This window comes from Hipposideros armiger, unplaced genomic scaffold (assembly GCF_001890085.2).
Source record: "Hipposideros armiger isolate ML-2016 unplaced genomic scaffold, ASM189008v1 scaffold_24, whole genome shotgun sequence".
NCBI lineage: Eukaryota > Metazoa > Chordata > Mammalia > Chiroptera > Hipposideridae > Hipposideros > Hipposideros armiger.
Genome location: NW_017731374.1, coordinates 5,775,748 through 5,791,176, shown reverse-complemented (window position 1 = coordinate 5,791,176; position 15,429 = coordinate 5,775,748). Strand labels below are relative to the sequence as shown.

Below are 15,429 nucleotides of genomic sequence, written 5' to 3'. Positions count from 1 at the left end.
ATTCTCAGACCCCACCAGCCCATCATGTGCCAGACATTAGCCTGAGGGCTCTACGCACATCATCCCACTGAATCCCTACAGCAATCTATAGGCAGGTACAATTATCCCCAGTAAGAGGACACTAAGGCTTCAAGAGGTTAAATTTGTTCTCATGGCTTCAAATTGGCAGAAATAAGAATGAAGCCCAAGTTTACATGACTTCTGTATCTTAAGCACTTTCTATGCAATGCCATCTCCTAGCATTACCCCCTTTTCTGACGCACAGTGGTGTGGACTTTGTCCCACTCAGTTGGGTTACTTTATATGCTTGTAGAATCGAGCTTTTATTTAATATATAAAGATTTACCCACCTTCTTTGAAAGTTGCTTGAAGGAAAGGATGACATCTTCTACTTCTCCATTTCTCTTATGGGTCTATGGTATACGAGTAGAGTGAGGTATACATAATATAGGTATACTCGTAGATGTTGGAAAAAAATGCTGGGTCTTAATTGGCTCAAGACCAGACACCATACCTTCAAGACATTATTCTATTCAACCATATATTATTACGCTCTATTTGAATGCTTTGCAATAGGTACTGTCATCTTTGGTAGAGACAGTTTTTTTGTTTGTTTGTTTCTGAAGCTAATTATCACAGGGTAACTCACATATTCCATACACCGTGTGAATGCTGGAAGAGAGGTGCCTGATCTTCCATTTTTTTCAGTTCTAATGCCAGACATAACTGGCTTTCTGATTCAAAGCCAGACCAACAGTTAAAACTGGTTCCAAAAAACAGCCCTTTATGGGATCCACTGTTTTTCTTGAGTATGTGTTTTGAGAAATGTAAGATCATAAATAGATCTAAAATAAATGAGATTGCCAAGTATCAAAAGGGCATGAACAATCTTGGCCTCACATCCGCGAATGACAGGTCATTTCACGGAGTAGGAGGAGGAAAGTTGGCACCCCGTGGACAAATAACTGGACTCAGAATGAATATAAAGGCAGAGGAGCTGGACAGTGGAGCCACCTTCAGAGAAAGACTCACTCAAAGGGACTGTAGCTGAGTCACTTCCGTCATCTGCCAAGATGAAGCTGCTGTTGCTGTGTCTGGGGCTGACTCTAGTCTGGGCACATGAGGAAGGAAACGATGATGTTGTGACAAGCAACTTTGATGTTCCAAAGGTAGAGTTGGTGGAGCATAGTGACCTCTGACTTTAAGGGGTGGCTTGGAGGATTGCGAAGCAAGGTGGTCCTATGGGAGGGCAGGTGTTTTTTTACATAGTAGACAAAGGAGGTGGTTTGTGACCTTGGACTAAGAGCAATTGTACCATGTGAAAAGATGACAACACTTAGGAACCTCCAATCTCACTGGAGGGACATGGAAAGAGCCTTACAATTGACCCGAGTTCTGATTCCATCTTCCATCACCGTAATGAATCCTGGTCAGAGGGCCAAGTTCAAGGAGACAAGGGCCCATGTGATGTCCCATCTCTTTTTTTCTTACCCAGTCATTTTACTGATTTATTGCAGATTTCAGGGAAATGGTATACCATTCTCTTAGGTTCAGACGTCAGAAAAAGAATAGAAGAAAATAGTGTCATGAGGATTTTTATGGAAAATATCCAAGGCTGGGACAACTCTTCTCTGACTTTTAAATTTCATGTAAGGTAAGTTTGGCCTTTCTTACATGGAAAACAAAAACTAAACAAAACAAAAAGCAGAATCCTGAATATGGTCTGGGACCTCTAAACACACATACAGAACACACACACAACACACACACAGTATTGTGTACATATATTGTTGACCTGTATCCAAAATCAGAGTCACTCATCTAGCATTGATCCAGGACATGCTGAACCTGGGGCTTTTCTAGATTCACTGATAAAAATTGGTGACAGGAGTAAATTTCAATGTGATTAGAGGAGGTAAGAGGGGAGAGCTTTCAGAATCCTAAGTAGTCTGGCAATATAACATAGGTTAGGAGCATAGGATTAGGGATCACCAGCCTGTCTATCTGTCGAATCATCTCTTACTGGTCGTGTGACCTAGAAAATTGATCTCTTTCCACCCCAATTTTCCCTTGGGCAAAAAACTCTCACAGTTTTTTGTGAGGACCAAGTGAAGTAAAGTCTGTCTGTAAAGCACTCATTTGAGAGGCTGGCACATGTGAGTACTCAGCTAATTATACAGACTAGTGGCTGTAGTAATACTGATAGTGGGAAGTAATGGTAAACTAATAGTGATAGCAGTAGTTGATTCATTCTTAAAGTATCAAATAAGGTGAAATAATGTAAATGAATGCCCTTTGAAATCTGTACCAAAAATGTTCAAGAGTGACGTGAAATCAGACTCTCAAGTTACCGGTAGAGTGAGGGAACCAGGCCCATCAATACCTCTTGGGCAACAGTTCATTTTGTTTTATAGGCTCTATGGAGAGTGTATTGAAATGACTGGGCTTTGTGACCAGACATCAGAGAATGGTGTATATAATGTTATCTGTAAGTATATAAAAAAGTCTTTCTGAATTCTACTTCCAACTTCAAGGATTTACTAAACCCTAATATCATTAGGATCTTGATCAATTCCTGATCACTATTTATTTAGCTGATATAAATTGGGCCATCTAATAGCTAATGTCTGAAATCTGGGAGAATCTTGTGTGTAAAAGCCAATGCCTGGCACATAATACCATCAGATAAAGATGGCGATTTGGTCATATGTACCTCCAGCAACAAAAAAAATTAGCAAAAAAAATGAGTAAATTGTCAGGATAGCTGCTCATTCTCTGCCCATTTTCTATGCTGTCTGGTGGTCATTGCCACAGCCATTGCTCAGATAGAGTGCTGGGTATATAATGCCAGTGGGGCTTAAAGACAGGGCAGAGACACATAGTTGGCAGAGATGGCCAGAGGAGGTAAGTGAGTCTCAGAGAGGGTGATAGAGGGTAAGTTGCTGCTGTGGCTGAAGTTTTCTACCACTAGTGGTTAATTACCAGTGGGAGAAATTCTACCAGATTCAATTGTACCCTTAGAAGTCACCACATGAAGCCCAGGGAGATACAAATGGAAGGCTTCCTTATCTCTTCCAGGACATGCATTTGAATTTGTTCTGTGGGAGAAATAGGAAAAGCATTTCACTTGCTTCCCATGAACCAAGAAGTTCTGAATTTTGTTCTGTTTCCTCCACAGATGCTGGATTTGATACATTTCGCATAGTTGAAGTCGTCTATAGTGACTATATTATTTTTCATCTCATTAGTTTCAACAATGAGCAAACTTTCCAAATGATGGCACTCTTTGGTAGAGTATTTTCATACTGATACTCACCTTGGGGTTGGGAGGCAGGGGAAGGAAGGAAATCTGGAAACAAAGTGATCCTCTCATTGTTACCTGGGATGCCTTTCTTCTTCTCAAGAGAGATGCTCACTGTAGGTAATCCCTTAGTCTTGGTGGTGGGATGATGATGAAATCTCTCATCATGCCAGAAGGCTATCCTAAAGATGTCAAAATCAAGACAGGTTTTATCCCATCCCCAAGTTTTCTGTCTAAGCAGTAATCAGTGCCATCCATTTTTTCATCCATCTTGAGAACCACTCCACCGCCATGATCCTCAATGACCAATACATGAGACACAACAGTTACTGTCAGTCTTCCCACAGCCCGAGAACCAGATGTGAGTCCGAAACTCAAGAAAAGGTTTGCAGAACTTTGCCAAAAATATGGAATTACTGAGGAAAATATAGTTGATGTGTCCCAAGATGGTAAGTTTAGCTCTCTTTGGTTTTCTCTTCCTAAATTTGCATGTTACTAAAGGGAGAAATCCAAGAAAAGGTAACACCTCCAATCAGTCCCCTTTGTCCTAACCTAGAAAATCATTTGGGTTCTGTCTGGGAAATCAACTGGGCTTGGCGTTTGAATGTGCTTTATCTGCCTCTGCAGATCGCTGTCTCCATGCCTGAGGGAGGCAACTGGCCCAGTAATCCAGGTTGGTTATCTCTCGTGGAGAGGGGGTTGCTCAGGGATCATTGCCTTTCAAAAGTATTAGGAGTTTATGTGCAAAGATTACAATAATAACAATTTAGCAAGGAATCTTGTGGGGAGAGCTTGAAATTTGGAGTTGGAGGTCCTATGTTCAGGACCTACTCCTTCAGTTAGCTTTAGAGCAAATGACCTAAGCAATTAAAAGGAAAACAATGAGGTCTACCTTACAGAGTTTCTGTGTGGATATAACACTGGTGAAAGAGCTCAGTAATTGCTAATGTGCTACACATCATTAAGACTTAAAATTTTGAAATGGGAAAAGAGTAAATGTGTGTGAGTATGAAACTCAAATACGTTTCTGTTTGTGGTCTGTCTTTGAAGCCCAGTAGGCCATCATACCCTCCAATTTTGGTAAAAATGTCTTGTTTTGATGTCTGCTCACCTTCAACTTTTGATCTGGGAATAGAGCTGTCTGACATTCCAGTTGTTTTCCAACCTGGAAAATGGACTCTGAGTTTCCTCATCTGTTTCCTACCTAAGATGTATTGTGGGGCTTCATTCAGATAATGTGTGGGAAGGTCTTAGCAACTGTGGCTTGCATAAAATAAGTATTTAGTAAAAGGCAGCTATGGCTTTTGCCATTCTTCCTCAATGTATCAAAAATTCTTCAGAACTTCCCATTCTGAGGATGGCAGAAAACAGCCTAGGATCCTTCATTGATTCCTCTGTTTTTCATAGACTTGTTGAGAGAAGGTAGAGATGAGATCAGCAAAAGAAAAAAAAAGTCATTAACTCAACAACCCCTTTCCCCCTATTCTGGCCAGTAACATAGATTAGAATGCAGGTTGATGTCTATTTCTTTATCATTTTTCTCCATAATACAAATTATCTTTGTCCTCATTCAACCCAGAAGTCCTTATTAGTTCCCGAGTTATTTTTCTCATCTGTTTCTTTAGTGCGGAGTGAATGGTTCCTCACCTGGGCTCCAGGATCTTCCCTTCCATGGTCCTCACATCATCTTGTGACAAGTTCTGTGACCTGATGGCCATCACTCTCTCACATGAAAGCATTATCTCTGCATCTTCAGGATCTTCCCTAATTGTCTAAAAGACTCATCAACTCACCAAGAATCAAGGGTTTTCTCCAAATTCCCAATTGTCTGTGGCATACCCAGGAGAACTTGCCATAAGTAAGACCTTCTTCTACCTGGTCAATAAATAATTATTCTTGCAGTGATTTGATTGTTTTTGTTTATGTGAGAGATATGGGGCTCACAGCAAGCAAATGAGGCGACTTTCTTGGCTCTGTACCTTTAATCCTCTCCTAGCTTCTCAGAAATATCCCTGAGTTACAGGATTCTAGGCCCCTGCATTAGTTCTTTGTCCGCATGAGTGTTGCTTGCCCTTTGATTAGCCTCTTTCTTAATGACCTGATAAGAGAAACTGTAAGACTTGTCCCATCATTTTCCCCATCCAAGAATTATCTTATTCAGTGGAGTACTGACAGGTAGATGCTGCTGAGGCTGATACCAGCTCACCATATTTAATGATATGCCTCCACATCCCACCTTCTCTACATTACCCATCCTAGAGATGGTCAGTGTCCTTTCATGCTTGGAAAACCTCCTTTAACCCCTGCTGTTATCTACTGTGAACATAGTTAGTGAGATCCCATGAATGTGAGCAATATCTATCTTTAGCAATCTAAATGTTATTAACCTCTTCTTTTGGGAGTTTACAGGCTTTAGAGAAAGGGAAATTAAAGTTCTTCTTTCACTTATTATTCTTTCCTAACATCAGATGATGAACACAGTTTAAAGTTGCACAAGGGTATTGGGGCAGAGCAGGATGTGTGTGGAGGTTGTAATGTAAGAAGAATGACTCAGTCATTAGAAACCTAAGTTTAATGAGAGAGGCATCTGATATTCCCCATATGTGATCCTGCCTCCATATCAGAAGAACAAGTTAGGTTCAGGCTTGTTGGCCTTGACTTAAGCACTTGGTCTAGTTTACTGACATTTTGGCAAAAGGCTAGGTAGAAAGTCAACCAGGCATGCTGGGATTTGTCATTTTTAAATGTCAGCCTGTAAGGGAAGAACAGCTGATCTCCAGAAGGGTTTGAAACATTACAACCAGCACAATAAATCCAGGGCGGCTCCCATGATGGGAGGAGGCTGGAAACCATAGGCAAGAGGGAGGCACAAAGAGGCCCCCAGCTGTTCCCAGATCAAGATGGCAGGTTTAACTCACACTGACACCTCCACCTCCACTCCCAACATTTTATGCAAATGAGGAATGAAATGCTAAAACACTCGGAAACAAGGAGTAAAGATGTGTATAGATCAGAAACAGAGCAGAGCAGTCCTGTTGAAAAGAAATGAAGAGACAAGAAAAGAATAGCAAAGAAAACAAAGCAAAAGAGATGGGAATGATATGGGTAAACAGGTCTGAGCAGTGTTGTCCTCTGGGTTCTTAGGCCATATCTGGATACCCATGCAGATTTGGGGGCAAGTGTCAAAATGGCCAGACAGGGATGCAGACCAAGATAGATGCCTCTGAGAAGCAGGGGCTGAACCAGAATGAATTTGAGGTCAGCTCCTCTCTGTCACCTGGGGTCACAGAAAGACGCTGACAGTCTGTGGCCTGCAAAGGAGGCATTATCACCCATTTGAGAAAGAAAAAAAAAAAAGAAGCAGTCTCTGCTCTCCTGGAACTGACCTAGCTCCCATAGCTAGGCTGCAAAGTTATCACAAGCTGGCCTGATGCTCACAGCCTGGCCAAGTTGTTCTGATGACATAATCCCATAACACATCAACATAAGACAAAGTCACCCATGGGTCCCCATGGTGAATGCTCTCCCTAGCTACAATAATAGACGCAACCCTATTCAACTACAGGTATGTTCTTGATGGTCTTTGAAGAATATTAACATTTTAAAGACTAGAACTCAGGCCCATGCTATTGAATGCATCCCCTTGAATTCTGAGAAGCAGCAAGCTAAAACACAAATATAGGGCCTGATTTAATGCTTTGCGTCTTGTAGGGGCTAGGACAAGGATCTTGGTCTGAGCAATGGGGAGGATGGAGTTGCTATTACTATAGTCAACTGAGGGACCAGCTTAGTGGAGAAGGATTCATTTCTTCGTTTGGACATTTCATTAGTTTATATAGCTAGGGTGCTATTAAAAAAAGAGACTCAACCATAATCTACTATAGTTTAATGAAGATAGAATTAATTTCATTTTCCTATGAGTCATCTGAAGTGAGGGTTCCAGTTTGGTCAGCAACTCTGTCCCAGGTACTCATTCAAATTTCTTTTGGCAATGCAAATTCCTCAGAAATTTAGCAGGCTTCTAACGTGTTTCTATCTTGACTTCTCAGTGTGCAGATCACCAGACACCCCAAATCTTATCTAGACATAGAGTTAAGCCTGGAAACTCTGGTATTTTCTAGACTGGCCTTTATGCCATGGCCATCTCATTTCCTTTTCTTTGTTTAATGGTGGCTGCTTTGAGCCATCTAAAACAATGGCTTTGGGTGGGATGGGCCATTAATCCCTTCTAAGTTTGGCGGCAGGCACACAACCTTTCATGGCAGCAGTATTATCTCCTACTAGAAGACAAGATTTGCACTTCCCAGCCACAGCTTACAACTGCTTCATTTTGGGAAAAAGAAGCAGTGACCCTCACTCAACTTAGAGTGAAGCTTTAGGCAGAGCAGGCCTCCCTTAGCAGAACTGTGCCAGCTTCTCTCTCTACTTGAACAGGAATGCACTGAATCTATATTAACATTGTTAGATCTCAAAAACCAATTGTTGAATGATATGTGTACTATGACACCATTTATATAAATTGTAAATAGCACACAGAACAATGAAATATATTATTTATGTTCCTTTATATATGATAATGCCGTGCTTCTCATAATGTGCATACAAATCAGCTGGGGATCTTGTTAAAGTGCAGACTCTGATTTAGCAGGTTGGGGTGGGGGCTCAGATTCTGCTTTCTAACGAGCTCCCAGAAATGCCAGTGCTGTGCCACCTTGGGAGAGGGGTGACACAGGTGAGTGAAGTTGTTCTAATTACTTTCTTCAGGGCATCAACATCTTGGATTGTTTTGCTCTACCTGGGTGGCAGAATCTCTCTTTTGTACTTCCGGATTCCCATAGAGGTATTCTCATCCATGAGTGGTTGTTAAAATAGGTGTTTCTGTGGAGGTATGAGGGCTAACACCACCAGTTCCGCCATCTTGCTAGTGAAATCAATCCAGATTAGTTATCATTTCACCTAAAAGACACACAGAGAGAAAGACACTGAGTTTTAATTTTCTGGAATATCTCATAAAATCAGAGATCAAATGAAAGTTATGGTGGAATCAGCCATGAACGGATGCTACGCTACTGCTTCTTGGTGCACTTTGCTCGGGGACTGGAGGGCCACACACAGCCAAGTTCCACTGGGGATTTTCCACCATGACGTTTAAAACCTTAGTTGTTTTTATTAGTTCCTTATTACCATACTATCACCTCACTGTCCATCAATACATTCTTAGGGTCTAAAAAGACTTGAGTTGTTTAAACAAAGGAAAATAAATCTGTTGCAAGGTCACCACAGGCAAGTGTGATTCAGGATACTCAGTAGACCATGTATGCCACGCTTCCTTAGAAGAGTTAAGAATATATGGAAGGAAAGTCTGCTTGCGTATCAGAAATGCAGTGAGGAAGCTCTATTCCTGGCATCAAGCTGGACAGGAGAAATGGGTCCTGCATTAGTTTCCTGTTTGTTCTGGAACAAATCACCACAAACTTAGTGGCTTAACAACACAAGCTCATTATACAACAGTTTTGGAGGTCAGAGTCTGACACAGGGCTCACTGGGCCAAAACCAGTGAATCCCATGTCTGTCAATTTATTCCAATCATCTTCTATGTACTTGCTTAGAGTTTTAAAAGTCTCTCCTTGGCAGTCTTCTTGCGTGTTCTTGGTTAATTCCTTTATACTTTCACAGTTATTCTTAACCATTAGTTATTATCATGTGTTTTTGGTGTTATAGAGAAATGTTATTGATTTTTGTAAGTTTATCTCTCTAGCAACCTTGATGAAATCTTTTATTAGTTATAATGACATTACTTCTAATACTTTGTGGATTTTGATAGTTTTATAAATATATGGTGATAATATCTACAAATGATGTCTATGTATCTCGTCCAACACTTATGCTTCCCGTTTTATTTTCTCTTCTCCTTATAACATCAGCCAAAACTTCCCAGAAAACTAATAATTCAAATGGTATTTTCTATATCAGCGGTTGGCCAAGTATGGCCCATAGGCCAAATATACCTGCTGCCTATTTTTATATTGCCTGTGAGTCAAGAACATTAGCAATTAATGTAATATTAGGACACTAATTTTCAACCCAAATTAAGCAAATTTCCAAATAGTTTATTCCCCCCCCCCAAAATTCCAAACTTTTCACCAATAGACCTGTATTTAAAAAAAATTATACTCAATATTCTATTTTGCATTTCATCAAAAATTGTGCAAATGTGTTTCCTATATTATTATACTACTACTGACGTAATATCTGATTTTACCTCTTGGCCTGCATGACCTAAACTATTTCCTACCTGATCCTTTAGAGAAAAAGTTTACCGGTCCCCTTTTCTATACCATGGCTTTCTCCCTGACTGCTATTCACTATAGTTATTTGTGTTGCATTGTCCCCCAAATAACAAGTTTGTCAAACTGAACCCCTCAGAGTGCCTTCAGGAAAATGGGCATTAAATTACCTGATTGTGGGATTAAGGAGATATTTTTAAGTTGTCCTGTTACTGCTCTCCTTTAAATATCAGGAATGAGTTAAACCTGAATGGAGGAAATGTAGATGAATGTCAGGTAACCTTCCAGAGTAAATGTCAAACCAGAACACCCTGAGGTTATTTGGAGTTTCAAGACATGAAGACACCAGATCTGTCTTCCTGGATTTGAGGACTGCCCTTTGAGTGTCTGGTCCCAGGACAGACTTTAGTTGAAAATGTCTGGTCCTGCAAGCAGGCCCATTGAGAAACCAGTTGTTCTTAAAATTCACCTTTTCCGAAACATTATTCCATTGCTTACAAAAAACTCATGATGGCTGTTTGCTTATTGGAATAACAGGCAATTACTGGCTGACCCCTGGTAAAGAAAGACAGAGAACTGGAGTGCCAGCTTGTTCAGGAGAGCCTGACAGAAAGAAGACCTGGTCAGCCTCACTGACAGTAATTACCCAGCTGCCAGGACCCCACTAGCGCCTCCAGTTTCCCATGTTTCTGTTAAACATGAATTCGTTATGCCCACAATTTTCCTCAGGCACCCCATGAGCACTCCCATTCTGGACCTTTGTTCTTGCTGCTCCCTTAGTGTGAAATACTCCTCCGCTACATAGCTGTATGGCCCACTCCCTCACGACCTTCCTGTCCAAACCACAAGTATAAAGTAGCACTACTTCCCCACCTTCTTTGATGGTTACTTGTTAGTGCCTTCCCCAGTTACTAGAAGGTAAGTGAAATGAGGTCAAGGAGCTGATTCACGGCAATATCCAGCACCTGAAACAGTACTTAGCCTGGCACAGGCACCCCATGTTTGTTGCCTTCATCATGGGCTCCCTGACGGCCAAAGGAAAGCCTTGTGACTCGCTTTGATCACTGACAGGAGAGTGGAAATTCCTCATGTCCTGCGCACCAGGAATTTTAGAAGCTCCCCAGGTGATTAAAAAATCATTCACATTAAAGATGGAATGAGTTGGTTTCACCACATATGTTTAAAGTAGAATCTCTAGAACTGGAGCCACGGTGAGGGAGTGTCTGGAGCTGCCCCCAAGCAATGCTCTGCAGACGGGGGTGGTGGGAAATCTCAGATTGGCCAGGTGCGCCAAGGAGCTCCAGAGAATGGCTTAGGTTCCCTCACAGGCGGCTAATGGAACGCTCCCTGGCTCAGGTTTGTCTGCCATACAGTAAGGCGTGCACCTCGGGGTGGGCTCTGCCTGAACCCCACTAGGAGGACATCGGTGTGAGACCTGGCGCCTCGAAGCCAAGTCATTACTGAGAAAGAGGTGGGCGTCCTGAGGCCTAGACTGAGTTTGGCGCTGAGGGGCCACAGGCCACTTTGGGAGGCATCTTCCAGTAGGCCTGGGGCTCATACTGGCTTCCCCTGACCCTCTGGAGGCCTAAGAAGCCAGGTCGGCATAGAACATGGAGGAAAAGGAGGCCCAAGGAGGCTGTAAGGAAACAGGGAAGTATGAAACTAAGCTGGCCTCTCTATGGGGAAAGCCTGGTATTGATACTTTTAGGTCCTGGGACCCAGATCTTTTGTCTGCGGACATCCGCTGGCGTTTCAGAGCTCAGGATTAGATGCTGCAGGGAACCTGTATTGGCAGAACCTGCAGGCAGTGGGGGATTTGTTAGATGTAACACTCCCCACCCAAATATATTTAGGAACCATGATCCTTGCTCATGAGAACTCAGGGCCCATCTACATATGTACAGAACCTGGACCCCAGAACCAGGGTCTGGTGGAGAAGCAGCATCTGGCCTGAAGAGAGTGGATTATGACGGAGTCCTCACTTACACCTAGATGCCTCCAGTGCCTTTAGAAACTAAGGAAGCAGCAGCCTCATAATAGCCCAGGGTCTCATCCCAGCCTCCTCTCTGAGGCCTGAGGGCCAGTGAAGGGCAGAGAAGTCATTCGTTTTCTTTTCCAAATATGGGAATGTCCTCCCAAACTCATGTTCATGAAAATCAGAGGTTCTTTGTGAAAAATGCTAAATTGAAAGTTATGTCCTATAAAATAGCTTTACTGAGGTCCAACTGACAGCCAACTGCACATGTTTACAGTATAAAATTTGATAAGTTCTTACAAGATGATACCCATGAAACCTGCACTGCAGTCAGGAGAGTGTTTGCCCATCACCTTCAATAGCTTGCTCTGTGCCTTTGTAATCCCTCCTGCCCACAGTGCCACCCAAAGCCCCAGGCAACCACTGATCCACTTTGTGTGTTAGAGTTTGCATATTCTAGAGATTTATGTAAATGCAGTCATCAGCATGTACTTTGTTTTGTTGTTGCTCTGGCTATTTTCACTAGCCTATTTATTTTGAGATTCATGCATGTAGTGTGGATCAATAGTCTGTTCTTTTTATTTCTTTTTATTTTTTTAATTTTTTTATGTGTGTATTTTACATATTGTAATTGTTTAGAATGTTACATAGATAAATATATTATATTAAGTAACTGATTTATGTTTGGTCTATATTTTTAAAATTATTATTAGTTTCAGGTGTACAAAACAATGTAATAGTTATCCTTTTCACCCCTTGCAAATTGACAGTCCCCCCCCCCCCCCGATATCATACATATCTATTGCTATTCTATTGAATCGTCTGTTCTTTTTTATGGCTGAATCATGTTCTGTTGTCATATGGATATACCATCAATTGTTTACCCATTTCTGTTGATTGACATTTTGATTGGTCCTAGTTCTCAGCTATGAAAATAAAGTTTCTATGAACATTCATGTACTAGTCTCTGTATGGACGTATGTTTACTTTCTCTTGGGTTGTACCTAGCAATGGAATGGTGGGGTCATATAGTCGGTGTGTATTTAATTTTTTTAAGATGATGACAAACTTTTCTAGAGCGGTTGTACCATTTGACATTTCTATCAGCAGTGTATGAGAGTTCCAGACTCTCCATTTCCTCACCAACACTTGGAAAGTTTATGTAGGAAAAATTATAATGTGTTACAAAACCCCCCAAACTCCCCAACAGTTTTCTAAAATCCAAGTAAAACACATTAAGTCCCTAGACAAAAAGAGTGAACTGTATTGTTTGGGCATAAAAATCTTCCAAAATTGCTCCTTTGTCACCAAAAACTAACATGGTTACTTTGTGTTCAAAGAGCCCGTGATGCTTTTCTTAGAACGTCGCAGATGCACATCACTTTTGTTGATGATTTTGAAATTTTCTACCAACTGTATTTGGAATGTAACTCAAGGTTTCCACACAGATTGTTTTAAATGTTGCATTATATTTTTGAATGTAAACATGAGTTTTCCCACACACACCTGTCAAGAAACTTATATTGACAGATACATATATTCCATGAAGATTTTGGTATTAAAAACTAAAAGACTGTGAAAACATTCTGTGGCATACATCTTCATTTCTGGTTTTCTCTAGGGACACACAGTCAGGTGCCCAGAAGCAGGAAATTCACATACAGCGCTCTGATATGGGTGCAGGGTTAGGAGTGCTAGTGGGATGGGATAGACATGGTGTGTGCAGCACGGGTAGCTGACATTCCCCTCAGCATCACAGCCAAGGAAGAATGGGATTCATCTCGCAAACCTGGTTGCTCATAGGCTGCCATCTATTCTTGGAGACCATCAAGTGGAGACAATAAAGTACACCGCCTTTGCCCTCATTTGTCAGACTCAGTTCCTCCAACACACGGGCAGGACTACCTAACCTACAGCCAGCCCATGAAGCCTAAAGTTATATGGAAGTCAAAAGATCAGTGACTGGATATTGGTTGAGCATGAACTAGAAATGATCATCCAAATGGCTGGGATGACTTCTTAAAGCAGGCCACAGATGGAATGCCACAGTTCCTGGTTTACTGCCGTGTCCCGCGCAGCAAGGGCGGTGGAGTATGAGAGGGGCGGCGCAGTGTTGGAGAAACACCAGAGTCCAGTATAGAGTTAGAGCGGGGCCAAGGGGCTACAGCCTCTCTAGGACTGAGCCCCGAATCGGGCCAACGCGTAGCTTTCATTGAGATATTTTTCAAGGAAATGAAACTGGTTTATCCTAAAGTCCATGTGCTATGTGCCTCGTGGCTGTTTTCCATTAACCTACCCCATTGTATTCCAACGTGTGCTGTGCCTTCCTACTCTCACACACAAGCCCCAGGATGGCGTTGTCGCTATACCACGACCATCTAGATAAGGGAGATGACCGATATCATTCCCTCGGGTCTCAGCATTCTGAAACATCCCCTTGCGGAAGCTTTACTGATATCATTCCACCGGGTCTCAGCATTCTGAGACACTTCCTCGTGACCTCATAGGTCAGGGGTTGGTGTGTTTGTGTGTGTGGGGCGGTGGAAAACGTAGCTGTAAGGCAACAGTTCACTGCCTTGTGCCCAGCTCCACCCATGACACTGGACCCTTTCTGTTTGTGGGTGCAATAGGGGACCACTAGTTCAAGGCTAAAATGAGCCACAGCTTTTAACCAGCCCCAACGGGGGTCACAGGGGCCTAACTCACAGCCTTCCTCTCACCAGGAATCCTCTTCCTTCCAAAAGGCTCTCCACGTCTCCACACCTCCCCTAACATTCATGGGCCCCCCAGTCCCACCTACCCCAGAAATATTCTTCGACTCCAGCAGCCCAACCTGTGCCAAATATTACTCAGAGGGCTCTACGCACATCATCCCACTACATCCCTCCAGCAATCTATAGGCAGGTACAATTACCCCAGTAAGAGGACACTAAGGCTCCCAGAGGTTCAGTTTGTCCTCATGGCTTCAAAACGGCAGAGATAGGAATGAGGCCCAGGTGTACATGACTTCTGTATCTTAAGCACTTTCTACGTGATGCCACCTCCTTAGCATCACCCTCTTCTCTGATGCAAAGTGGTGTGGACTTTGTCCCAGTCCGTTGGGTTACTTCATATGCTTGTAGAATTGAGCTTTTATTGAGATATGAAGTGTATCCCCACGTTCATTAAAAATTGCCTGAAGGAAGGAATGACATCTTCTACTTATCCATTTCTCTTATGGATCTGTGGTATATGGTGAGGTATACATAGTGATGGGAATACATTTGTTCATTGTGGGAAATGAAAAGGGTGCAGTGGTTGAATTCATGATGAGGGAAAAGAATTAAAATGTGCTCAATACCAGACACCATACTTTCAAGATATTATTCTACTCAACCATATATTACTCAGTTATGTTTGAATGTTTTGAGATAGGTACTGTCATCTTTGGTAGAGGCAGTTTTTTTGTTTTTGAGGCTAGTGATCACAGGGTAACTCACATCATTCCGCACACCATGTGAATGCTGGAACAGCAGTGGCTGACACATTCTGTTGTGGAGACCCAGGCCCAGACCCTACGCTAAGATCCCCGCCCAGAGGAATGAAAGAAACTTCTGCTTCAGAAAAAATTAACAAAGTATCTTGTCAAGAGAATAGAAAAAGACAAGCTAGGTATGTTTTATAGCTTGTTAGAGAAAGATAAGTTAGATATGTTTTATAGCTTGTTAGAGAAAGATAAGTTAGGTATGTTGTTAGGAAAAGGTAATTAAGTCCTGATTTATAGTTCGTTAGAAGAAAATAAACTTGCCAAGTTTTATGGCTAGCTAGAAGATAAGTTAACTCTGTTAAATTTTTTTCTCTTTTTACTCACTAACCGCTTTTTTGCT

General features: G+C 42.0%; 1 protein-coding gene across 1 annotated transcript in view; it reads left to right on the top strand.

Moving 5' to 3' along the window:
- The first annotated feature begins 972 nt into the window (after positions 1-972).
- Positions 973-15,429, top strand: part of LOC109379296 (allergen Fel d 4-like) — a 26,114-nt gene continuing 11,657 nt past the window's right edge. Inside the window, exons 1-2 of the mRNA XM_019635799.1 lie at positions 973-1,169; positions 1,518-1,654. Of these exons, the coding sequence (XP_019491344.1) occupies positions 1,074-1,169; positions 1,518-1,654 (233 nt within the window). The 5' untranslated portion in view covers positions 973-1,073. The remainder of the gene's footprint in view (positions 1,170-1,517; positions 1,655-15,429) is intronic.